The following is a 26167-nucleotide window of genomic DNA, read 5'->3' on the forward strand; positions in this document are numbered from 1 at the left end:
TGTGGGCTGGGCATGTGGAGGAAGAGAATGTGATTAACAATCCCGTGAAAGGGATTTGCTTCCCTAGCAGGGCCCAACCCAGCCTCCTTTCGGAGATGAAAGGGCAGAACAGAGCCTAGGAGGCTTCAGGTCACATCAAGAGGGAGGAGATGCAGGTTGAATCCTGCCCTGCCTGACTGTGCCTGGATCTTGGGTGAGGGCCGCATGGCCTTGGATAAGTCCTTTCCCTGCTGCGTGAGCGCTTTCTTTCTCAGGATAAATATTTACACCCCACGTGGAGCCGCCACTTCCTTACCACTAGAGGAAGGAGGAGGTCAGGGCCCAGTTCTAATGTTTTCAAGTGTCTACAGTACTCCTGGAGGGGGTTCCCACGCTGGGGAGAAGGCTGCAGAGGCCCCAGGACGTATGGCTTGTGCTGCAGGCCGGGTTGGAGGGAACTTGCTCTTCTCTCTCTCTGATCCCTCTGAGAAAGAGGAACCTGTGGTCTGACTCAGGCTGAACTGGCCAAAACAGGAACCAGGGTCTCTAGAGCATCAGCCACCACAAGTCCTTGGCCCTGGGCTTCTGTTTTTCAGATTGGGTCTTAGGATGGGATGTCCTTGTGGTCAGCTCAGTAACCTGGAGCCTTCATATTCCTTCCAGCTGCCCAAGGAGGTTGCCTGCCTTCCCCTTTAGGGAGGGGGCTCCTGAGTGATGGGCATCCCAGGCCTTTGCCCAGCCTTCCTGGCAGAAGTGGTCCAGCCTTGGAAGGGCCAGAGTCACTTGGGGAACACCCTGGTAGGTTTCATCAGGGCACAGGGCCAAGATGTACCGTCACCCACCTTCATCTGTGTCGACTGGCTCTGGACATCGGAAAAAGTCTGTTTATTGTTGCTGCTGTTATTACCATTGTTGTTTGAGGTTCAGAGAGGTTAAATGACTTGCCCAAGGTCACACAATTCAAAATTGCATCTGTGGAACTGCAGTTGTGGCCCGTGTCATATTTCTACTGGTGTGACATGGAACTGCTCTAGATGGTCCTGCTAATGGGAGGTTGAGGTCGTGCTGAGATGCGGAGCCGGAACAGGAGGCAGGATGGTTTTGCTGGGCAGATGTCATTGCTTCTCAGACATGTTTTTCCAGGGAGATGGCATAGAAAGGGTTGGAAGCCCTGGCCAGATTCAGAACATCAGTTCCTTTGCATCCAGACATAAAGCCAGTGGTACAAGGTCGAGCCATGGGCTCTGGAATCAGATAGCTCCAATCTCTGCACCACTGTCTGCTAGCTGTGTGACCTTGGGCTAGTTACTCAGCCCTGAGCTTCAGTTTCCTCATCTGTAAAATGGGAATATAGCATAGAGCCTCCTAGAAGGTCCTTAAGAGGATAAAATGAGGCAAAGTGTGTACAGCACTCAAGGTGGCACTTGGTACCTTCAGAGCTCAGTAAGTTTAGATAATAAATGTAAGTGTGAAAATGCATCTTAGCAATCAGGATAACTTGGTCTCAGATTAACAGTGTTTGGGATCTGTGCCTGATGGACGCCCCACCTGGCCTCCCCTCGCTCACCTGGTCCACGGGTAGAAATGCGCAGGTTCGCGGTTGACACGTGTGGACACAGCGGCCTCAGTGGTGGCTGGGCCCCGAGTCTTGTCAGCCAGGCTCTGCTCAATGGCCATCTGGACCAGCTCATCCTCGCTCAGGCTTCTATACAGGTTGTACTCCTCTTGCCCAATGGCACGCTGTCTGCCCTGAGCACTGATCTCCGTGGCCATCCTCTTCCACCTCTCACCTTGGCCTCCAGAAGACACTCAGTGGGGAGGAGCAAGCATCAGATCAGGAAAGTCTGTGAGGAGATCAAAGCCACTCTGGTCACTAAGAGTTATGCAAGGTAGCTATGTTTACACACAGGGAAGGCTGCGCTTTCTTGTGGCAATCACACAATCATTTTTCATCCATTCATTTTGTCCTATGATCCACCCAACCACCCATTCATCTACACATCCATCCACCCACTCATCTATTCATCACTCCACCAGCCTATCTAACCATCTGTCCAACCAGCCACCCATCTATCCAATTATTCATCGTCCCACACATCCAGCCGTCCACCCACCCACTCATTTATCCACTCACCCTCCCATCTGTTCACTTAGCCATCCATCTGTCCAACCATTTAATCATCCATCCAACATCCGTGCTCCTATCCACCCACTCATCTGTCTAGCCAATCATCCAACAATCCACCTATCTTTCCATTATAACCCTCAGATGTATCTGTCTATCCACCACCCATCCATTTATCCATCCATTCATCTATACAGCTATATATTCAACCAACCATCCACTCATCCACCATTCATTTTTCCATTCCAGACAGCCTATCTATACACGTGTGCATGCATCGTTAACTGAGGGATTATTTACTGAGCACCTCTTCTATGTCTGACACTCTTCTAAGCACTGGTGATACAGCAACACGATCCCAAGAGACAGAATCCCTGCCCTCAAGGAGATTACACAACCGTGCCCACACTCCTTCCTTCCAATCATCCAACAACACCCTATCCACGCATTTCTCTGCCTTGTGCTAGAGGTGAGATTACTAGAGATGAATCACATGATCTAGTTAAAACCGATGGTTAAAATCATTTGCCGTGTAATTCCAGGGACTGTCTTCTTAAAAAAAATTGCCTTAAGGAGAAATGGACTTTGGTTGAGTCAACTGCTCTTAGGAAATGAAGTCAAATCAGCTTAGCCTGATTTTCATTGTGACCGGCTCACATGCAGTGTGGCTGTAGGTCAGTGATTCTGAGCCCTGACTGAAGATTAGAGTCACATGAGATCTTTTCAAAAAATATCCCAAACACCAGTGCTGTAATTCGGCAAATATTCACCCTCCCCTTTCCCCTGGAGGCAGAATGTTGCCCCTTCGTTCCCCACTGAGGTTGGGCTTGGCCGTGTAACTTGCTCTGGCCAATGAATGTTAGTGGACATGATAAAGCAGCCACTTGACATGTGCGTATGCAGTGGCACTCGCTCTTCTGCCATCGCCAGGACTCCCCCTTGGAGCCATTGCCCTTTAGCTGGGCCCCAGAGTGAACCCACCTGGGGCTGCCACAGCCCAACCTGCACAGAGGAGCTCTGTCCAGTGGGCCTGCAGCCTGAAGCTGAGGAGCCCAAGCTGAGTGACCCAGCCTGGCCTGGCCTAGATAGGCCTATCGACCCGCAGCGCCAGAGCGCGAGACTAAATGCTTGTGGCGGGTGCTTTGTCATGTAGAATTCTTGTGGCTCTAGTTAACCAACACCCAAAAGACTAGGCCGGGCACTTCACAGACAGGACATCTAAAGGGCCAACCACCAAACGCAAGGGTGCTTAACTTCCTAAGTGTTTGGGAAGACCTCAGATTAAGACCCCAATGCAATACCACTGTACACCCACCAGAATGGCTCAAGTGAAAACGATGGGAAATGGCAAGCGTTGGAGAGGAAGTGGAGCAACCGGAATGCTCCCCACTCGTGGCAGAAGTGTCAAAATGGGATGGCATTTGCTAATGCTGGGCATATACATGTCATGTGACCCCAAATCCCACTCCAGTCTCTATGTCCAAGATAGGTGCACATATGTTCACCAGAAGACAACTTTGAGAATAATTCATAGCAGCGTTATTCAAAATAAACCCCAATGGGGCTTCCCTGGTGGCGCAGTGGTTGAGAGTCTGCCTGCCGATGCAGGGAACGCGGGTTCGTGCCCCGGTCCGGGAAGATCCCACATGCCGTGGAGCGGCTGGGCCCGTGAGCCATGGCTGCTGAGCCTGCGCGTCCGGAGTCTGTGCTCCGCAACGGGAGTGGCCACAACAGTGAGAGGCCCGCGTACCGCAAAAAAAAGTAATAATAATAAAAGTAAACCCCAATGGAAACGCCCCAAATGTCTATCAGCGTTTGAATGGATTAGCACACTGTGGTGTATTCAGGTGATGGGTAGCGTATGCACCATTGAAATAGTCAAACTGCCGCTACGCACAGTAACAGGATGCATCTCACAAACCCGAGTGAGCAAAAGAAGTCAGACAATAAAGAACATACGTACACGATTCGATCTGTAGAAAGTTCAAGAACAGGCAAAACTAACTTACGGTGACAGAAGTCGGGAGAGTGGTTACCTTTGGGGGTTACTAAGTGGGAGGGAACATGAGGGGGGCCAGTCACGCTGTATTTCTTGATCTAAGTGATTACATGGTTGGTTGGTTCCCTTCGTAAGAATCCCTGGAGCCGTTCGGGTATGATCTGTACATTTCTGTACATGATACCACAGTAACACATCTACTTAAAAGGATATAAAACTGGTTCTAGAAAGGATTGGTGTTTGGGCCCCGTCTCAGACCCATTAAGTCAGAATCTCTGGGAGTGTGGCCTGAGCATCCCACTTCTTCGAAGGGCTCCACGGGTGACTGGGAACCACCACTTGGCAGGAAGACCAGCCATAAAGCACAAGCGGCGGGGGGGGGTCACCCATCTGGGGTGGGAGCGGGGCGAGGGGTGGGATCTGACATGGGCTGAACCCTTGGTAGATATTCTTCCATCTACTTCCTGTCACAGCCCTAAGAGTAACACCTACTGCGCTGTAGGGCACTAGCAAATGAGAGTTGTTATTACCACACAAATGTGGGTTATCCAAACACAGCTAGACGAGGCTGCAGCTCCGAAGGCAGCACACAAGGGCACCTGGGGACGGCGGTCCTGTGCCCTGCCTCAGCCTTCCTGGGGTCATTCCCCTCCACCCGCTTCTCCCCACCAATCCTGCCTGGTTCAGTCCTTGATTTCCTCCTGCTTGGCCTCAGCAGTGGCCTTCATGGTGGTCTCCCAGCCCCACACCCCAGACCTCACCAAGTCCTTCCTCTGCCTAACAGAATAAAGCCTGCACGCCTGGCCTTGGCCTTCCACCTCTTCAAAATCCAGTTCCCATTCTCCCTTCACCCTCTTCCTCTGCATCCCTGACTTTCCAAGTAAGGCGAGGGCACACCTCTCCCCCAACCCAGCCGTGGTTCCTACCCCAGTGCCCTTGCTTGAGCTGTGCTGGACACATCTCCCTCCTTCCTGCATTTTAAGAACTCCTTCTCATTCCTCAAGGTCCAGAGCAAGTGCCTCCTCTTCCAGGAAGCCTACCCAGTTTCTTCCAAGGAGCATTCTGCTGCTAGAACTTCTCCCTCTGGGCTGTGGTCAGTAGTTCATGTGTGGACTTGACCCTGGGTGGTCTTCCCAAGGCCAATGCCTTACAAGGGGAGAATGCCTGGTTCAAGTTTACTGTGCAGGTGGCTGTATGTCTCCACTATCGTGGGGTACAGCAGACCCTCTTGATTGCCCACCCAACAGCCATTTCCCCCAATTTCTCTGATAGCAGAACCTGGCTTTGTTCAGGCAGCAGTGTGCCCTCTTCCATGGATGAAGCATGACTGTTCCAAGACAACTGGAACCCCCTTGGCCAGTGACTAATTTAGGGGTAGACATGTAGCCTGGTTTTGTCCAAAGAGACATAAAGGAAATTCTGCCGGGGTCTCCCAGGAAGGACTTTCCTTTTCCTAATAAAAAAGAAAGCAGTGAAGAAAATGACTCCTCGCCCACACCCCTGCTTTGTGTTGGAGGACTTGCTGCTTGGAGTGGTGGCAGCTATCTTGTAACCATGAGAGGGACAGTGTCGCAACAGTGAGTTTGACGGAGTGAGTGACAGGTCTTCTGAGTCCTTCATTATATTGTTGAGCCGCTGAACCAGTGCTGGGTCTGCCCATCCTGGCCTGCTTATTAGGTAAAGACTGAAGATCCTTATGGTTTAAGCCAATGTTAGGTGGATTTTTTGTTATACGCAGTCAAAAATCATCTTTAAGCGTGGTTCTTAGGCCTGACCGAGAGTCTTGAAAACACGCCAAGGCTCTAGTCCCACCCAAGACCATGAGCTCAAAGCCTCCAGGGCTGGCGGCCAAGCATTGCAGTGTTCAAGGCTTCCTTGACAATTTTAGTAGGTAGCCAGTGCTGAGAACCACAGTTCCACATCAAGTGTCAGGTAGCTGCTCTGTGCTCCACCCTAGGGGAGGGAAAAGGGGCATTCTGACCTCAAAATCACTTTGTGCCTAATGTTTGGGGTACTATTATTATTACCATTATTATTATTTTGCAGCGCCGACAACCTCAGTTTTGTTTATTGTGTAAAGAGACCAGCAATCAAGAGACTTGGGGGTTTACGTCCCAGCTCAGCCACGAGCATCTCTTTCTCTCTCAGGCTATCAGTTTTTCCATCTGTTAAATGGCGGGATGCACTAGAACCGGCCCTCCATCCCTTCCATCCTGGAAGGGGGCATTGTGCAGCCAGGTGGTCCCCACCCCCAGCTGACCCAGGCCCTGCTTCCCACCCCTTCTTTGCTTCCCTGTGCCTGAGGTCCCTGCCTTGGCTTTTCCAGAGCTGGAGTTTGGCTCTACCCCCACCTGGCACAAGGCAGAGGCTCAGTTCATGTGGTGCTACCCTGACCGGAAGGGCCGATGCCCAGTGCCTGCTCAGCGTCGTGGTGCCCTGGCCTGAGGGCATCTGCTCCAGACCAGGGGCGAGGGGGAAGAGCACAGGACTAAGAGTCAGGAACCTGGGTTATAGTCTCCAAGTTGATGCTAAAGTGCTGTGTGACCTCAGCCACATCCCTGTCCCTCTCTGGGCCTCAGTTTTCTCATTGCAAAAAGAGGATTTTGCCTAAAGGGTTTCCAAGGGTTCTTCCAGTTCTAAAGCTTCTACAACTCGTTGAGATGTTTGGTTAGCTCTGTGCTAGTGAACACCAAACTCTCTGTCCCTGGGAGTCCCTTATGGTCACTTCAACAGGTCCACCGTATGTATAGAGCTTAGCATCGGTCATGGGGGAATAGCGAACCAAGCAGGAATGGAAGGATCTCAGATCTGAGTGTCAGGAACCCTAGGTCTAGTTTCAATTCTGCAACTTACTAGCTATGTGACCTTGGTCAAGTCACTTCCCCTTCTGGGTCTCCGTTCCTTTATCAGTAAAAATGGGAATGAGACAACCCACTTCACCATGTTGAAGGGGCCATATACATGTGCTGGTCGAGTGCAGGCAGCTGGGAGGGGACCCCTCCAGCCCCTCACGCTAAGGCAGCATTGGCCTGGTGTGGGTAGCTCAGAGGTACCCGGACAGCACCCGGCTCCAGCGAGCACCCCTTCCTTGACCAGATTCCTAGGGAGGTGAGGACAGCCAGGTGATGGTTACCTGGAACTGCCATGTCCCGCAGCTAATTCCAGACTCCCAGGCCCTCCCCCGTGGATCACACAGCGTCCAGAGACTTTCCCTTTTGTCACTTATTCCATGGCATTGCCCCAACAACTGCCCTAGAAAGTAAGAACGTTTTTTGTTGAATTAACTTATTCATTCTTATGCATCCTCTCTCCCATTTGATAGACGAGGTGATTAAGATTCCGAAAGGGGAAGGGAAAGGTTTGCATGAGGACAGGCAGCTGGAAAGTAGGATTTGGAGCTCAAGCTTCCTACCTCAAGTCCAATGCTCCTTCTGGGAATTCCAGGGACACCAATCCAAGTAAGTGGCACTCACGAGGGTTCTGAGCAGGCAGGGGTAATATAGCCATCCTCACCCAACCCAGCACCTGCGCGGTGGGGACCGTGGTGGGTTCCCACAGATGGGGGTTGACCTTGAAGGGACCTTGAGGGAGAAGAACTTCCCTACCCTCACTGTGGGGTCAGACATCTCTTGATTTTCCCACTGAGACCCTTAGCCTTTGAGGGGCTTTGAGTAAGTCCCCATCTTTAGAATCCTCCTGTTCAAAACGGAGACGCTGGTAGGTACTGTGGTTAAGGAGGTGGCGGTAGAATTAAGAGGTTCAAGCACGGACGGGCCTAGTGCTGGGCCTGGCCGCTGGTAAGGAAGTGTGTGGTACCAGGCTACTTCCCCATCATTGCGCCTGTGCAGTTACAGGCTAGCGCTGCTGCCAGGGACACTGGCAGGTGGCACTGCTCAGCCTTAGCGTGAGGGGGCAATCAGGAAGCAGCCTAGGGGGGACTTCTCTGGTGGTCCAGTGGTTGAGACTCCACGTGTCCACTGCAGGGGGCACAGGTTTGACCCCTGGTCAGGGAACTAAGTTCCCGCGGGCCATGATGCATGGCCAAAAAATGAAAAAAAGAAAAAAGAAAAGAAGCAGCAGATGGGGTCAGCTTGGACGGGTTTAAATCACAGCTTTGCTGGTTGTTAGCTCTGTGACCTCTTAGAAGCTCAATTTCTCCACCTGTAAAATGTACCTAAAAGAGTACCTATGTCATGGCAGAGTGAGGGCAGGGGTGAGGAGGTGAGATCCTGGGTGATGCCCTGCCCCTCTCTTGCGCTCAGTTTCTCATCATCTTTGTGCTGTCCAGCTTGATTTCTGAGGCCTCAGCCTGGGGGCTAGGCTACCTTCTGGGCCTGAGTCCTGGAGAGAGGCCAGCGGTCTCAAGGGACCCTCTGGGAGGCTGATTGGGGTTAAAAAATAGCCCTTTCCCAGGGAAAGCGAGAGTGTAGTGGGCCCTGCCAGTCGAGCCAGGGGCCTGCAGAGGGAGCGGTGGTCGAGAGTAGCTGATCCAAGGCCAGCTTGGAACAGGAGAGACTGGAGCCACCCCTGAAGCTTCCAGGGGCTCCTCTTTTGCCTCCTTTGTGGGGCCCCAAATTCTCGCTCCAGGGGAGCCCCCACCTCTCCCAGGGCAGCTATAAAATGGGGATAACAGTGGCTGTGACGGGGCTCCTTGAGTTAACACAGTAAAGCACTCAGAACAGTGCCTGGTCCATCCACAGCCAGTGCTCTTCTAAGTTGGGCCTCATTTTTTACATCTGTGAAATGGGCATAGAAACATGGACGCTTGCAGGACTGGAGTGAGGACTAAATAATAGCATTTGAAAAGTGGTCCTTCTTCCCCCCAGTTCCTTCCCCTCTCCGCAAGTCCAGGCTCTCTGACAGCCAGAGTCTGCCTGGGAACTGCGGTGGGGTCTCTGTAGCCGTTTGGGGGCCTGCGGCGGGAAGAGTGGCTTCCTGGATGTTTTATCAGAAACTGGGGGTGCGAGGTGTGGCTGGAAGGGTTGGGGGCAGAAAAGGGACTGGCAGTCATCCTCCAGGGCATCAAGTTCCCCCTCAGCCGGGGACTTGAGTCAGGAGTGAGAGCCCAGACAAGAGGCTTCCTGTCCTCTGCTCATCTGCCTTCCCTTCCCTCCTCTCCTGGCCTCATCCCCTGGCTAGTCACCCTTCCAGACGCAGTTCACGCAGCTCCTCCACCAGGAAGCCTCCCTGATCTGACGGCTGAGGCGTCCAGAGCTGCCTCCAAGGGCACCCCTGACGTTCTAGTGCTCTGACTGCCCACTGTGCGCCTGGCTCCCTAGAGATTCTGGAAACTTCCACAGAGCAAGCCTGTATCACATTTGTGCCATAACCCCAGGACATACCCAAGGCCAGGTACACAGTAGGTACTTAATAAATGTTGGATGGGCAGGTGAATGAATGATTAGGTCAAACTTTGAAAGCACAGCTATTATGAGAAGACACTGTGCGTGGTAGAGGGCGTGACCACAGGTGTCTGACCGCCTGAGTTCAAAGCCCGCTCTGCCACCAGCTGGCCGTGTGATGGGGAGCAGCTTACTCCACTCCTTCTGCCTCGTTTTGCCCCTCTGTAAAATGGAGACAATGATAGCATCCGGCCTACAGAGGCGCTGTCAGACAAAGCGAGGTAACATATAGAAACGTGGGCCAGGGCGCTTGGCACGTGGCTCAGGAAAATCCGCTAGCATTAGTCCCTGGCTCCCAGGATGCTGCGGTTCTCTGCTCTGACCCATTCCTGCTGAGATGCTGTCACCTGGAACTCGTTCCCAGTTGGCAGTTTCCATGCAAACTGTTTTCCCCTGACAGCGGTGGTCAGGAGGGTCGGCTGTGGCTGTGGGCCCCCGGGCTGTCCCGGGTAGCCCCGAGGGATGCTGCAGAGACCCACTGGGTGGGTCCAGGGGTCAGTAACGGGGTCAGAGCTTGGGAAGGAGGGAGATCTCCAGGCTTTCCCTAAACCCAGCCTGGGTGCAGGATGGCTTCTCCCCACCACTTCCAAATCCACTGCTCCCCAGGGCCCCTCCCTCTGCCGCCTCCCTTCCTGCTGGCACGACCCGCTGTCCTAGGAACTTCAGAAGGACCCACAGCCCAACCCACTCCTCTTCATCCTGGGTTTGAAGTCATGTATGAGGTGACCACCTACAAATGACAATAGTGGGTTTCTGGTGAGCACTTAGTTCTTGGATCAGGGCCGCACGTAGTAAGGGCGGGATGAGTATATCAGGCAGGGTCCACCTGGGTGTTTTAGGTGTGAGTGTGGACTGTGCAATTCAGCTCTTATGCAAAGCACTATGGTTCAGACACTGCAACAAGCACTGGGAGAACCACAGCCTTAACGCCTCCTTTGCAGTTAATTTACACCCTTACGTATGTTGTTAGCTTGAGCTGTGTGATAGATTTGTGATGAGGGTACGGATCCCATAGATTTGTGATGAGGGTATGGTTCCCATTCTACAGATGAGGAAACCGAGGCTCAGCAGGAAGAAACTGATGAGGAAGAGACCAGAGGCTACATCTTCTGACTTCACACCTAGCCCTCATCCTATGTAACTCACAGCCTCCAGTTCTTTTTTAAGTTTTGAGTAAAGGTCTGGGTTAAACTAAATTAATTATCTATCTATCTACCTATCTATCTATCCATTCCAGGGCCTCACATCACATGACCTTAGCCCAAGGCAGTCCTAAATACCTGCCGCTTGGCGAACCTGGGCGTATGAGGAAGTGAGGAATTGACCTGGGCTGTTCCTTGGCCCCCAGGGTCCTCAACCCCCTCTCCTTGCAATGCCCAGTATGTTTACATCAAAGCTTATCTTTCTGATCTGCTGTTCCCCCAGGATCCAGAGGGGTCCTAGGAAATCTGAGGAAACACTTCCAGCTGGAGAGCTCGTGAGTGTAAAACATTAAAGCATTCTCTCCCCCTCCTGGGTCCTACGGCTTTAAAACCTAAACTGTAAAAAACGCTGGTGCTCACACTACTATATACAAAATAGATAAACAACAAGGATCTTCTGTATAGCACAGGGAACCATATTCAATATCTTGTAATAACCTATAATGGAAAAGAATCTGAAAAAGAATATATATGACTGAATCACTTTGCTGTACACCTGAAAAAAATAACCCTTTCCCGGGGAAAGCGAAAGCTTGACTGTGCCCTACCAGTCAAGCCAGGGGCCTGTGGAGGGAGCGGTGGTCGAGATCCAAGGCCCGCATGGAACAGGGGAGACCGGCGCCACCCCTGAGGCTTCCAGGAGTTCCTCTTTTGCCTCCTTTGCGGGGCCCCAAATGCTGGCTCCGGTATATCAACTATACTTCAATAAAATTTTGAAAATAAAAATAAAAAGGCTGGGTCCCTGCAATGTTTCCTGGCCAATTTCACGTATTACACCATTTGACTTCTCAAAACCTCCAGAGTCAGGGGAGGATTCTTCCCATTGCCCAGATGAGGAGACTGAGGCCCAGATTGTAAGTGGCAGAGAGCCTGCCTGCCCCTCTTTTCATCAGACCTTCTGACACCGAATATTTAGGGCAGTGGCCAGGGGTTTTAGTTACTCTGGAAGTCTCTGCTCTGGCTAAGGGGCGAACCGGCCTTGCGGGGGAGGGAGAGTGGAATCCAGGCCACCTTCATTGGCCCCCAGAGGGGCCCAGGCCAAAGCCCCAGGGTGGGCCTTTGTAACAGGCAGTGCTGACAAGCCTTTGGCTGCCGGCGTCCAGGGCCTGGCAGCTAATGGGATTGGAGCCTTTTGTCCAGACTCTAAAGCTCAAAAGCCCCTCCCAGCTCTGCTAATCCCAGAAACTTTGATGCTGGTTACACACTCCTGGCTTCTCTCGGGAGTTAGGACTTTAGGTTTCTGAAGCTGGGCCAGGGTTGCTGGAGGTTACCGAGGGGATCTTATCACAGCTGACCCCATAGCCCAGGAGGGAAAGCTGAGCCCCAGGGACGGGGCATGACAGGCCCAAATGACCCAGGTAGGAGATGATGGCCAGGGATTTGAACCTGTCCAAAGCTGCTTCCGCTCCCACGCCACCACACCGCCAGACCCTCTGTGCCCACTGTATGTTTGGGAGACCAAAACTCCATCTGAAATGGGCTGAGCGCCCCTTGCTAACCTGAATCAGGGCGAATCACTCACAAGTGGTCTAGGACCCTGACGACAAGTTTTAGAAGATTATTTACTTATTGTTGTACATTGAGGAAGCTACCCCAAAACAGAGGGTTAGAGGGAGAGAGGGGAGAAGAAAGAAAAGAGGAAAAAACCTCTTTCCTGTGTTTGGTGGAAAATATTCCATTTTCCGAGGAGAAGCATAAATTCCACACAGGCCCAAAGGCCCACAATCTGAGGTGGCACCATGAGCACCAGCTAAGAAAAGCATCGTGAACGCCAAGTGGGTTTTTTTGTTGTTGTTTTTTTGGGTTCGTGGGCCTCTCACTGCCGTGGACTCTCCCGTTGCGGAGCACAGGCTCCGGATGCGCAGGCTCAGCGGCCATGGCTCACGGGCCCAGCCGCTCCGCGGCATGTGGGATCCTCCCGGACCAGGTCACAAACCCGCGTCCCCTGCATCGGCAGGCGGACCCTCAACCACTGCGCCACCAGGGAAGCCCGTGAATGCCAAGTTTTATCTCTTTGGGTCCCATGCTATTGAGTCCCTGGGCTCGTGGGTTACCTTCAGCTCAGCCTCCCAAGTGGAGGACACATCTCTCACCCCCTGGCCCTGCAGTGGCTGGAGGTGAGCCCTAGCTATGCTGACCCTGGCACAGCTAGGCGCCTTCCCAAGGTCCCCCTTGTCCATCTCCCTGTCTTTTCCTGTTGCAGTCAGCCTGGCTCGCTTGGCACATACAGTCTGGATGCAGGACTCCAGGCCCCTGCCCCAGCCTCTGTCCAGGACTCAGCAAATGCCTTGCTTTGCCATCTGTGCCAGCACCCCACACGGTGTGGGGCTGAGCCTCTGACAGCTGCTGCTCCGCCCCTCTGCAGCCCAAGTATGGCCTTGCCTAGCCCTATCCTGGGTACCTGGAGCACAGGGACTCTCCCTCATCTTGGCCCCTGGGTGGCAGAAGGTTCTGGAAGCTCTAACTCCAGGCTTCAGGGGGGAAGTCTCAGGCGGGGCAGGGGTGTCCTCCCAGAGCCCCCTCCTCACCCAGCCTAACCACATGCAGGACTGACTGGAAATTGTTTTCTTCGAGATCACACCAAAATCAGCTAGCTAGTGTTGTTCTCCTTTCTGTTTTTTTTGTTTGCTTTTTGCTCTCCTGCCTTGATTTAAATATTTTTCTTCTCTCTCTCTACTTCTCCTCTCTTTTTCCACCCCTCTCTTCTGTGCGCTTTTCTTTAAAAACTTCAGGCAGGTTAGGAATCACCTGACTTTTACCTTACCACCATCTCCCCGAAACGTTTCCTTCAACCGCAAAGCTCTTAATGACTTCATTGATACCCCCAGGCATTAATGAGTCCAGAAGAAAGTGCTGAGGATGGGAAGTAAAGATATAAACAAGTCCTGTGACAGCCGCCTACTCCGGGCCGCCTGACCCTCTACAGCTCAGCAGTGGAAGGACAGTGGGTGGGTCCAGAGATATTTTTGTGCCTCCTTTGGGAGGACTCTCTTGGATCCAGCCTGTCCACAATATACAGCACCTTATGATGCTTCGAAGGTGCCAGGACGTGTCTGTTTACCTCAGTGCCACTCCCCTGGGAGGCTGCAGAGACCACGGCTTAGACTGTGGGCACTGGAGGCCCATCGGCCAGGAGGCCAGGATTTGAGTTCCAGCTCCAACTCCTCCTAGCTGTCTGGCTTTAGGTGAGACCCTTAACCTCTCGGGACTTCAGTTTCCACATCCGGGAAATGGGAGTAACCATCACCTTTAACTTATGCCCATGAGAAGAGTCATTGGGAACAACCACCGCAAGCCCTGGACTCAGTGCCTGGTTCACGGTAAATGCTCAGTGAACACTCACAGATACTGATTACTCGTATTAATTGTAAGGTCACCAGGGGTGGGTCATACTGGGTCCCCACCCCAAGGAGGAGGAAGAGGGCATCATGGGCTGGCCTGTTTGTGCAAGAGTGGATGATGCAAACTAGAAGGGTGCCAGTGGAGGCGGCTGCCAGCCCCTGGAGGAGGTTGTGTTGTAAACAGACCTGCCACCAGCTGTCGGGACCCGTCCAACTGTTCCAGAAGTGACTGGAGCATCTGCCCCTGGCTGCCTCACTGCGCTCTGCCCCAGGCTCCGACAGCACAGATCAGGACCTATGGCTGGTGGGCTGGCCCCTCAGGATCTGTCTGGGCCCCTGTGAACTCCCTCAGTCCCTATCTCACACATAAGCTCTTCCATCCTGGGCAGGGGGCTTGGCCTCTGCCCCGACTCAGGTCTTCATCACTTACCTAAGGGTCACTGCCTCCCTGCCTCTTCATTCCGGGCCATCCCCCTGGCTTCCTGGGGAGCTGCCTGAAGTCAGATTCCACCCACGCCTCCTCTGCTCAAAAATGATCAGAAAATGTTCCATCTTCCTGCTTCACCTGGTGGGACCCGCATCTCCCATCCCCACCCCCCGCTTCCCCTCCCAGCATCACCCCCGCTTCTCACCTCCTGACCCTTTGCTATAGCCACACTGCACTTCCCACCATCAGCCCAGACCCACCCCGGCTTGTCTGCCTTTGCGCGAGCCGCCCCTCCACCTGGAGGTCCCTCTCCCACCCACCCTCCACCCGCCTGAAGACATCCACCCATCCTTTCAAAGGCCACCACCTCCTTGAATATGTCCTCATGTTCACACACACACAACGCTTCTCATTCTTTATGTGGTGTCATAGTTTTTGTTTGCAGATCCTATTCCCTCTCCTAAACCCCACGTCATTGCAGGTACAGCCCTTGGCATCCAATGCTGCTATCACCTGCCCCCCCCCCCCGCACAATACTGCACACACATAGATGTTCCATAAATGGCACATGAAATTGACGCCCCCATGCATGAAAATATCTTTCATTCAACCTAAAAGCATTTCTGAAATTCATTTGTCCAACATAGACATTGACCAAGGCCTATGGAACCAACAATAGCATCATTGATAACTCCTTTTGCATTTCCATTTTTAGAAGTGCACAGCAGAGTGATATTCTGAGCCAGAAACCTCCAGAAGATCCGACAAGTACGTGCAAACAGCCGATTCTTGTCCCCCAAATCCAAAATGAAAATCACCAGCTTGCTTTGTAACTCGAGAGAATAAGAGAAAGAGGGAGACGCAAGAACATACTTTGACTTTAAGAGGTTACAGATAGGCACCGCAGCGGTAAGCCCCAGCCAGACAAGCAATCTTGCTGTATAAGAAAATTGAAAGCATGCATTACCTGTTAGGCTCTGAAACAAGGGTACAATTCAGGGGTAATAAAAAAGATTTTCTTGAGAGTGTCTTAATTCAGAACATGCTCCCTGAGTTTGCCTTCTGCCCTGGCCCTGGGCTCCTGGCTGCTGTGCCAGGCAGTTCTGAAACACTCTCCTTTGAACCAGGGAGTTTATTTTGGGCCCACCGCATGACCAATGATGGCGAGCCAAGCTATAAGATGTTATGAATCTCAGATTTCCTGTTTAAAGATTGCACTGGGGAAGCCGCGATCCTGGTTCCTCCAGGGCGCGTCAATAACGGACTTCACTTCGGAGAGCATCTCGGAGCTTTGGCCCTCCCGTGATGTCATCACTTGTGATCCCTGACATGGAGGCCATATATGGATATGTTTCTGGAACTCCCCAGGAGGGAGCGAGAGAGGAGAGAGATGCAGAGGGTAAGAGACACGGAGCTGGGAGATAAAGACACAAGAGCAAGGAAGGAAGTGTAGGAGCGATGAGAAGGAAGAGAATGGGGAGAAAAGAAGAAAAATGGGAAGAGAGGATGGAGAGAAGAGAAGTAAAAGGAAGGAGAGGAGACAGGGAGGCTGGGAAAGAGGAGAGGAAGGAGGGAGATGGAGAGCAGGCAGGAAGGCAGGGAGGAGGATGGGCTGAATGAGAGGGAAGGGAAGGTGAGAGCGTTCAGTGTCAGGGCCTTTGCAGAAATCACTGCGCGCGCAGCAGGTGGCCCAGCCTGATATTTGGAGGTACCAGGATCCAGCTGCTGGAGGCCATGGGGTGAGGCTGGAGCTACAAAGGGCAAATAAGCATGTGAGCAAGCCTTGGGCAGAGGCACACAGCAGAAGGGAGCCCTTCCTCCAGGGCCAGGGAAGAATACCCCGTTTCTGGAATCAATGGAGTGCCACAAAATGTCAGCCTCGGGTGGTAAAAAACAACACACATAGAGGCACACGCACTGGGTAAAAAACAACACACATAGAGGCACACGCACTGGTGCCAGGCCCCCATATGCCTGCATCTGTCTTCAGCTCTCAGGTGTCAGAGTCAGGGGGCTGGAAGTGTCACTAGGTCTATTCCTCTAAGTGGAAAATAATTTCAATTTCAAAGACCCCTTCGCCCTTTCCAGAGAGTGGATTTATGACCCCCTGGCGTGGCTCACTTTGCGTAGTTCATCTGGAAATAAATCTCAGTGAGTTCAGGGTGCCCGGTAGTCGGCTCAGTGTTCTGAGGGCTCACCCGGGGCTGAGGACGGGGGGACATGATTAGTCTCAGGCTGTCTCCCAGCCACTTACATCACTCCCGCTGGGACAGTCCCCCCAGGCCACCGTGGCTGGCGACCCTTCAAGGACAGCTCATACTCAGCCCCTCCCAGACTGTGTGCCATGGTGGCGGGGTGCCAGAGAAGGTGGCGGCTGTCTAGGGCTCTTTAACGTCTGGGAATTTTTCTCAGTAGGAAGGGGTTCTAGTGGACTCCATGGAATGCATCCCTGGGGTTCTGCTCCTTCCTTGGCATCCCTGCCAGACATGGGGCAGAGATTCCTCTCCTGTCGATGTGTCACAGACCTCAGATTTGGCCTGGGAGGGCTGGGCCATGGTCAGACACAGAGCCCCTTCTCAGGTGACCCTCTGCCTTGCCTCTCCCTGCCAGTCCAGACCAACCACTTATAGTCAAGAAACCTGGGGAAACTCAGTCTCCAAATCCTGTCGCCTGGGCCTGCACTCATCTTTTGAAAATTCAGAGCCCAAACGGTAGGTGAAGGATCACGGGGAACAGAAAGTGCATTGGGGGTGGACAGCAGGGGGAGGGGACTGGCCAGATGCACTTTGACTTGTATATGATAATGTCTTCTGGCTGTACTCACACAACCTTTCCAGCAAGTGCTCCTGTCACCCCATTTCACTGATGAGAAAACTGAGGCTCGGAGAGGCTGGGGAGTTTGTCCATAATCCCAGAATCTATAAGTGACGGTTTAGCAGTTTGAACCACATCTGCCTGATGCAAAAGCCAGTGCTTTTAGTCAAGGCAGGTCTATCCCCCAGGTAATGGGAATCCAAATGTTGGGGCAGAACAAGGAGCCCTGCAAGGCTACGACTCTAAATTGGTGAATACTTGCTGTTCCCCTGGTCCTTCACTCATCCCACTTGGGAGGCTTCATGCTGCAGATAAAGGTCCACAGACCCTGAGATAAACACCGGTTGGCCTGTCTGTTGACATCACAGGTCACTCAACTCCAAAATGAACAGGTTGGGCTAACCTGGTGATTCCCCACCTTAGCTGTATGTTAGAATCCTATTAAACCTAGCCACGCCTGCCTCTACCCCAGAGATTCTGATTTCATTCATCCGAGGCAAGGCCTGAACAGCACCAATCTTTAAAAACTTTTCATTAAATAATAATATACCCACAGAAAAGCACACCTATCATAAGCATACAGGTCAATCGACTCCCAGACACCCCAGCATCTATGTCAAAGAGAGAATATTACCAGCACCCCAGAAGACCCCTTTTGCTCCCTGCACCCATCTCAATACCACCACCCACCACCTCCTGCCAAGGGTGACCACTCTCCTAACAGCTAGTGGTTCAAGTTGTTTGAACTTCATGTGAATGGAGTCACGCCTGTGTCTTCCTCCACTGAACTGTGTAGTGTGAAGTCCGTCTATATTTTTTCATGTAGTTATGGACTGTTCCTCCCTGTTGCTGGGGAGCTTGCCATGCTATGAATATATCACAGTTAATTCACTCTACTGCTGATGGACCTTTGGGTGGTACCTAGTTTTCGGCTCTCATGAGCGGCATAGCTGTGAACTTTCTAGACTATCTTTTGGTGAATACCCATACCCTTTTCCGTTGGGTCAACACCTAAAACAGGAATCGCTGGATCAGAAAATCAGCATAGGCTCAGTTTCAGGAACACTACCAGTTTTCCAAAGTCGTTGTACCAACTTACCGTCCCATCTGCCGTGTGCGAGAGTTCCAGTTCCTCCACAGCCTCCCCAACACTGGGCAGTCTCCACCTTTTCTCTCATTATCCATTCTGATGGGCGATAGTGGTAGCTCACTGCAGTTTTAATTTATGTGTCCCTGATAACAAATTACACAAGCGTCTGAGAAGTCCTGGCCCCAGTGATCTTTGGAGCCTTTGTGCAAGGCCCCAGAGGTGGTCCTGTGGAACAGTCCTCCAGGGAAGGTTTTTATGGGGACAGAAAGGGCTAAATGGGGCAGAGATGCAGAGGCAGAAACCAAAAAACTGGTCAACCTGCAGGGCAGCAGAAAGAAGGCTGGGCTGCCAAGAGAAAGCCCCCAGGGCTCACGCACGACACCAGGAGGGTTCTACTCTCCCGATCCTACACAGAGCCTCCCCTCCCTCCCTCTCTATCTCCTTACCCTGCTTCATTTTTCTCCATAGCACTTATCACCCCCTCCCTTAACTATTATATATTTATTTGTCACTTGTTTATTGCCTGTCTGTGCCATCTGGAATAGTCTTTCTGTTCACTGCTGAGTATCAGTACCTACAACCGTTCCTGGCACATAGTAGGTGCTCATTAAATGGCTGTTGCTATATGTGCTGACACGCAAGCCACACAGCTCCTGGATCTAAACTGGGAAGGGCTGTGGCACGTCCACCAGACTCATCCTGGTTCTTGGCGGCACATAATCTCACACATAGACGCACACAGACACACACACACACACAGACACACACACACACAGACACACACACACACACACACCAGACCTCTCCCTTTCAGGCTTCCCTCCATGTTTATTTTAATCTGAATTCAATGAGTAAAGTTTTGGGGAGGGAGGCAGTTCATAGAGCCCCAAACCTAGTAGGCACCAGAGAGGGAGCCAAGCCCAGCATGTTTTCCATATGACAGCGATACCTCTTTCAGGAAGGAGAGAAAGAGAGAGGGGGGAGAGGAAGAGCCAGAGAAGGAGAAAAAGGGGGCAGGAGCTGGGATGTGGTTCAGTGCCGAGTCCTGGGACAGTTCTGACCCAGTGATGGAATATCACCTGCTAAAATAAGCACCCCTGCAGCCTTGGCGTCCTGGCCCCCAGCCCTGGCTGCCTCTTAATATCAGTTTATTTTGGTTTCAAGAGATGAAGAGGGACAGGAAAGAGTCAGATCCACACCCTGGGCAGAGTTCTGGGAGGGAGAGCACAGAGGGCAGCCTGCAGGGGTGGGGAGGGCAGACGAAGGCCCCAAGTCCTGGCAGGGAGGGAGGTGCATCGCGGAAAGGAAGGAGGGGGCGAGGAGAAGGCAGAGAGAAGTCCCCCACCCCTCTTCCTTTCTTTACAATGAACGCTGTACCCTCTGGGGTGCGGCCAACTGATGGTATATTTCCTCTGGAGCAGTCTGGACCCCCATCAAGCTCCCAGCTCTGGGGGCCAAGGAGAACTCCTGGGAGAGAAGACAGTCTGCCCATTCATAGAAAGCAGAGGGAGGGTGTAACCCCGCCCCTCAGATAGGAGAGAAGGGCAGGTCAGCCTCACACCCCATCGACACCCTAGACGTGCAGGTGACACCCCAAGGATGAGGGGGCCCCTGAGGACTGGCGAAGGGCAGCCTGACCCCGGCCCTGCTCCCTCCAGCAGCCCCCATGCATGTCAAGGGAGGAACAATGGCGTCACAGTTAGCGGATTTGAGGCACAGATCCATTGTGGGACACGAGCTCTTTGCAGCCGGCTGGGGCCTTCCTGAGCCATGACCATCCACGACTGACCCTTCAGACGAGAGCGGCCAGGACAGAGCAGCAGGACAGAAAGGAATGGCAGAGCCACGGCCGCAGCCAGCCTCACAGTTCCCTGCTCTATACCTCATCCCCCGTCATGCAGATCACCCGCCATCCTCGGCTGGAAGCGCCGAGTTATCCCTGCCCAGAGACGCAGAGTAAGGCCGTCTACCTCGTCTCCTGGGCTTCAGCCCTCGGATGTGGGACATCTGCAGCAGAAGCACTGTAGCCCCAGCACCAACTGTCTGTAAGCTCTTTCTCCGAGGAGTGTCTTGCCCTTGGAGGAGGTCCCAGTAGGGGGTGGTCCTGGGCCTGGTGGGGACACGCGTGGTCAGCCCTGTGCAGACAACATCTTCCTTTTGCGGAGACACCACCCACATGCAATCCCAGTTAGCACCGCCCTGTCCTGTTTCCAGCACGGGCATTGGTGTCGGCTAATCCCAGCCCAACCCTCGCTTGCTGTGGGACCTGGCTACAGCCCTGCACCCCTCTGAATCTCAGTTTCATCATCTGAGAATAGGAGAATGATGAGTCTTCTCTCCCATGGCTGTTTAGGGGTTAAATGAGGTCCCAGGGCTCAAACAGCCCACCCAGGGCCCAGCACTCAGGAGACGCTCATCCATGGTACTTCTTCCTTCCCACCTGCCACCTGCAGGGGGAAGGTGTGTGCAGGAGGGGAGCGCATCTCCCATGGGTCAGGCAGGCTCAGGTGACCAGTGAGTGGGCCTTGGACTGAGCCATCCTGGAGGCTGCTGACCCTGTGGGCCAACCTGGGTCACCATGCCTAAGTCACTGTTGGGAACTCGAGTGAGCTCTGTTACCTGCTGGGAACAGATTATCCATGAACATAAACATGTTTCAAGCAGGTCTGGGAACTCTCTATTGCCCTTTGGCAAGAGGGAAAGGCATCTCATCTCCCAACCAAGACTAGCATGGAGCAGGCCCTCCCTCCTGCCCCGGGATGGGCCAGGCTGTGTCAGACGCTGCATTTCCTGCTGGATCCAGCAGCTCCTTGCCGGCCCAGCGCCATCCCTCCATAACTGTAGTGGAGCAGTGAGGGCAGGAGCCTTTCGTCTTCAGCCCTGGCCAGCCGCTCTGGAGGCAGAGCTTGCGGGGAGCAAAGTGACAACTCCAGAAATGCAGCTCTCACCCGTCTGGCATCTCTGCAGGGCAGCCAGCTGAAAGGCAGCTGACTGCTTCACCTTGGCCTTACTCCTCGGGGAATCCAAAGTGGCCACGTGACACTGCAGAGACGTCAGCCAGATCTGGCGCTCCTGGGCTTGCTGCAACAAGGAGGGCCTGTGTTCTGGGTGGGAGGCAGCGCTGAGGAAGAGGCAGGCAGTGGACCAGGCGCCCCGACATCCTGGGGGTGGGAAGGGATGCAGATGCCCCCGTTTAGCAGCCCCTGCAGGGGTCCAGGCACCTGCATGGCCGTCCGGGAGGTAAGTGTTATCATCCTGATGGAGGAACCAAGGCCCTCCTGGGACTTGCCTGTACTTGGTGATGGTGACACCTCTGTCCACATAGCCTCGGTCCCACAGAGAACTGAAAGATCAGAAGATGAAGAAATGTCAGAACCAGAAGGTCCTGGGGCTCGTCTGCTCCATTGTCCTTCTTCTGAGAAAAGGGAATTTGAGGCTGGAGGGTGAGAGGGGCTCACCAAGGCAGAAGCTGCAGCTTCCAGAAATCCATTCTGCTCTCCGCAGCTCCCTCCCAAGCTTACGGTGTGATCATAGTGGTTGATAATCACATCATGCCCTGGACACTAAAACCCCAGTTGCTGGGCGAATTGGCAGGAATCCCACCATGTCAGAGGGGGATGGGCCCAGAAAGTAGGCCAGACATCCTCATGGGCACATTTACGATGCCTGTTACCCCCTGGAGACTCCCAGAGATGCTTCGAGGCAGGGAGGTTGTGGTTTGCAATAGACCACAAGCCCCAGTGACCAGCTGGAGGCTTAAGCACAGGCAATTTGAGTGTCAATGTCATCGTGCTTCCTTGTTCCCACTCCAGGGGGTCAGGCAGGGGCCACTCCCAGCACAGAATTGCTTGTAAGTTGACTGCGCCAGATCTCCCTTGCAGAGCCAAGTGGCTAAGAACCAAGACTCGAGTCATCTACCAGCTCCACTACTTGTTAGCTGTGTGACCTTGGACAACTTACTTAACCTCTCTGAGCTTTGGCTTTCTGATCTATAAAGTGGGGAAAAAATGATAGTACCTATGCCTCATAGGAAGGTTGCAAGGATTAAATTTTATATATAGTAGTCACCCCCACCTTACCCTCGGTTTCACTTTCCATGGTTTCAGTTACCCTCGGTCAACCGCAGTCTGAAAATATTAAATGGAAAATTCCAGAAATAAACAATTCATACGTTTTAAATTGCAAGCGGTTCTGAGTAGCATGACAAAATCTCACACCATCCTGCTCCATCCTGCCTGGGACACGAATCATCCCTTTGTCCAGCGTATCCCGGCATTAGTCACTTAGTGGCCCTCTCAGTTATCAGATCGACCGTTGCGGTACCACAGTGCTTGTGCTCAAGTAACCATTTCACTTAATAATGGGTCTAAAGCGCAAGAGCACTGATGCTGAGAATTCGGATGTGCCGAAGGGAAGCCGTGAAGTGCTTCTTTTAAGTGAAAAGGTGGGAGCTCACAAATTAATAAGAAAAGGAAAAAATCGTATGCTGAGGTTGATAAGATCTAGGGTGAGAATAAATCTTCTATCTGTGAAATTGTGAAGAAGGAAAGAAATTTGTGCCAGTTTTGCTGTTGAACTTTAAACTGCAAAAGCTACAGGCACAGCGTGTGATGAGCACTTAGTTAAGATGGAAAAGGCATTGAATTTGTACAATAGGTATTTTGAGAGAGAAAGAGATCACACTCACATATCTTTTATAATTGTTCAGTTTTATTATTAGTTATTGTTGGGAATCTCTTACTGTTCCTAATTTATAAATTAAACTTTATGATAGGTATGTATGTATAGGAAAAAACAGTATATATAGGCTTTGGTGCTATCCATCATTTCAGGCATCCCCTGAGGGCCTTGGAACGTATCCTCCATGGATAAGGGAGAACTACTGTATATATACATTTCTTAGAATAAAAACTGACGTCAATAAATGTTAGATGTTGTTATTAGTTTAAACTTCCTGATAGAGACAGAGGGGATGGTGGTTGGTTGAAAACAGTGGTTCTTAGCTGGGGACAGTTTCCCCCCAGGGGACATTTGACAATTCCTGGAAACATTTTTGGTAGCCACAACAGAGGGAGGTGGGTTTCCTACTAGGTGCTACTGCATCTAGTGGGTAGAGGTCAGGGACGCTGCTAAACACCCTACAGTGCACAGGACAGTTTCCCCAACATAGAATTAATGGTCAAAATGTGCACGGTGAGGTGGTGCAGTGGGAAGAGGGCGTGCGAAGGGAGGAAGAGGTCTTCTAGGAGGGAGAGAGGCTCCCCAAGGATGGCTTTGGATTTCAGGAATAGCTGCCGTCAGGAGGGCCAGGTGTTTGGATTTCAAATACCTGGTGATTGGTATAGGGATGGCTCACTGAAAGGGGCTCATAAACAGCCCTGAAGGTCACCAGCAGAGGGAAATGCAGCCGTAGTTCAAGCAAAACAGAACCAAGAGCTTCAGGGATCACCATGAAGCTTGGGGTTCTCCATTAAGCAGGAAAGGGGGGGACTCAGCCCTGCTAGTGCCGGGCGTCCCCGCTGGTAGCTGGTGCATTCAGACAGACAGACACACAGAACAGACACAGGCGCACACACACACACACACACACACACACGTGCTGTTGATGCTTAGATCACACACACACTACACACACAACTTACCTTCTTTCAGTGAAGAAAAGAGGTGAATTTAATCTACCAGTTGGCAGGGGAGTTAGCAAATGAACTAGTCTTATAAATATATTAAGTAACTGTTGATGTCTCTTGTTTCCTAAAAATAGAGATCTGGGGCTTCCCTGGTGGCGCAGTGGATGAGAGTCCGCCTGCCGATGCAGGGGACACGGGTTCGTGCCCCGGTCCGGGAAGATCCCACATGCCGTGGAGCGGCTGGACCCGTGAGCCATGGCCGCTGAGCCTGCGCGTCCGGAGCCTGTGCTCCGCAACAGTGAGAGACCCGCGTACCGCAAAAAATAAATAAATAAATAAAATATATAGATAGATAGATAGATAGATAGATAGATCTGTCTTTCTTGGCGCATGTGTGTGGTAAGAGGCACCTGGCACCTTGGGAAGAGCTCAGGCCTGGCCTCTAGGGTGCTGGTCTTGGCCCTTCTGGAAAGTTCTGCGTGACCCTATGCAAGTCTTTCCCCTCTCTGGAGTCCTGAGAAAAGAAGGAAGGCACAGCCCTGAGAGCTGTTAAGAACACCTGCTCCTCCAGACTCTGAGCGCCTCTGAAACCAGAGTGAGCAGCTGTAAGTTGGGGTACCCACATCTCTTTGCTCTCTGAGAATAAAAATTCTAATTGTAAGTCAGCTGAATTCAAATCAAGCCTATGTAATTATTTCAAAATCAGAAATTAAAAATGGGACAACAATGGCTTTGGACGAGTCTCTGAATCTTGGGATTCAACCTCCCATTACACATAACTGCAAAGTAACTGTTGGGCAGAATTCAGTCAATACATGTGTTTGCACAGGTCACTCTCTCCCACACCCATGTACACACGGGCTTGTACACGCCCCAGTGAGGCTGACCCTCCAGGAGGCCCTGGGGTGAGCGGACACTGGAATGCGGTGGCCGAGAGCTTGAAAAGCATGGGCACTTGTGGTCAGCCTCGCGCTGTCCTGAGGGGCGGATGTGGCAGTCACCATTTCACAGATGAGGAGATGGAGGCTTTAAGATACATTTCCAAGTTCACTTGGTCAACACAGGGGCTGGATTTTAAATTCTCTCTGTCTCTCTCTGTTCTTTCCCTTCCTCTCTTACTTCCCAATTTTCCTGGTGCCACTGAAGCCAGCCAGCATCGCCTCCAAACTGCACTGTCATCGCTCCTGGCCTGGCCGCCGAGAAGCGTGTGATCTGGGTGCACACCGGTGCTGCCAGCAGTCAGGGCTGTGCTGTGGGGGATGACTGCCAGCCCCTGGGCTCCTCTTCTTGTTGATGCAGGGCCTATGGGTGGCCCCAGATGGCCAGCTGGCCCCTCAGTCTTATCCTTCTCTCCAGGCCTCTAGGTCTCTATTTAGCCTGACCAAACGGGATCAGGTGTCTGCTGTGCCACATGTCCTGGGATAAGGACCATTGGGGCCTGAAGATAATCTCCAGGCTGCGGTGCCCAGTGGCCTCTGGTTTCTGACCCACGCAGTCTGGTGCCCGTTGGGGTGAGGGCTGCTGCGTCCCCAGAGGGCACGTGGATGCTGAGAGAATCAAAACAGGCTGCATCTGACGTGTGCTGCCCAGGCGGTCTTGGTGGGATCTCCGAGGCCTCTGCGGTCATCCCCCCAGAGATCATCCCCGCCTTCTGCAGCCTCGTTCCCTCAGTGCCCCCAACCTTGCTCCATCCGTCTGCACGTGGCTGCACTGGACCCTCTTGGAGCGGCAATGCCCTTTCCCTCCACCCTTTGGGCAGGTTCTGCACAGTGACTGCTGCAGGATTAGAGTAGATGCGGCTTGGGTGGTCTGCTGAATGTCCCCTCTCCCTCTGCTGGACGGCTTACTCAGCCTTCTTGGGGCCCCAGGTTCTCCCCTGTAAGTCAGGAGCCATAACTAGCACCTTCCTCCTGGGGCCGATACAGGGTTTCAACGAGAAGGTCTAGGGCAGTGGCTGCTTGAGGCTCGATAACTGTAACTATCACTTTTTATCCTCGAGGCACAGATGAAATGCCACGAGCCCTACTAAGAGCCAGAAGCAGTGTCGGCTGCTGGGATGTAGAAACCCTACATCCCAGCCCCAGGGAGGCACAGCCTGGGGGGCAGGGAGCAGGGGCCAGGAAGAGGGGGAGGGGAGGGAAGGGGAGGGGGAGGGGAGGGG

General features: G+C 52.6%; 1 protein-coding gene across 2 annotated transcripts in view; it reads right to left on the reverse strand.

Moving 5' to 3' along the window:
- ASB2 (ankyrin repeat and SOCS box containing 2) overlaps positions 1-20468 on the reverse strand; it is a 49062-nt gene extending 28594 nt beyond the window's left edge. Inside the window, exons 1-3 of one of the 2 annotated variants that reach the window (XM_027120425.1) lie at positions 20350-20468; positions 18389-18522; positions 1547-1823 (exon numbers count right to left, since the gene is read on the reverse strand). In XM_027120425.1, the coding sequence (XP_026976226.1) occupies positions 1547-1752 (206 nt within the window). In that variant the 5' untranslated portion in view covers positions 1753-1823; positions 18389-18522; positions 20350-20468. Of the gene's footprint in view, positions 1-1546; positions 1824-15442; positions 15549-18388; positions 18523-20349 lie in introns of those variants that run through there. The other variant, XM_027120426.1, reaches the window with a different exon arrangement.
- Positions 20469-26167: the final 5699 nt, after the last annotated feature.

This window comes from Aethalodelphis obliquidens, unplaced genomic scaffold (genome assembly GCF_003676395.1).
Source record: "Aethalodelphis obliquidens isolate GAN/ISIS:26980383/991018 unplaced genomic scaffold, ASM367639v1 scaffold21, whole genome shotgun sequence".
Taxonomy (NCBI): domain Eukaryota; kingdom Metazoa; phylum Chordata; class Mammalia; order Artiodactyla; family Delphinidae; genus Aethalodelphis; species Aethalodelphis obliquidens.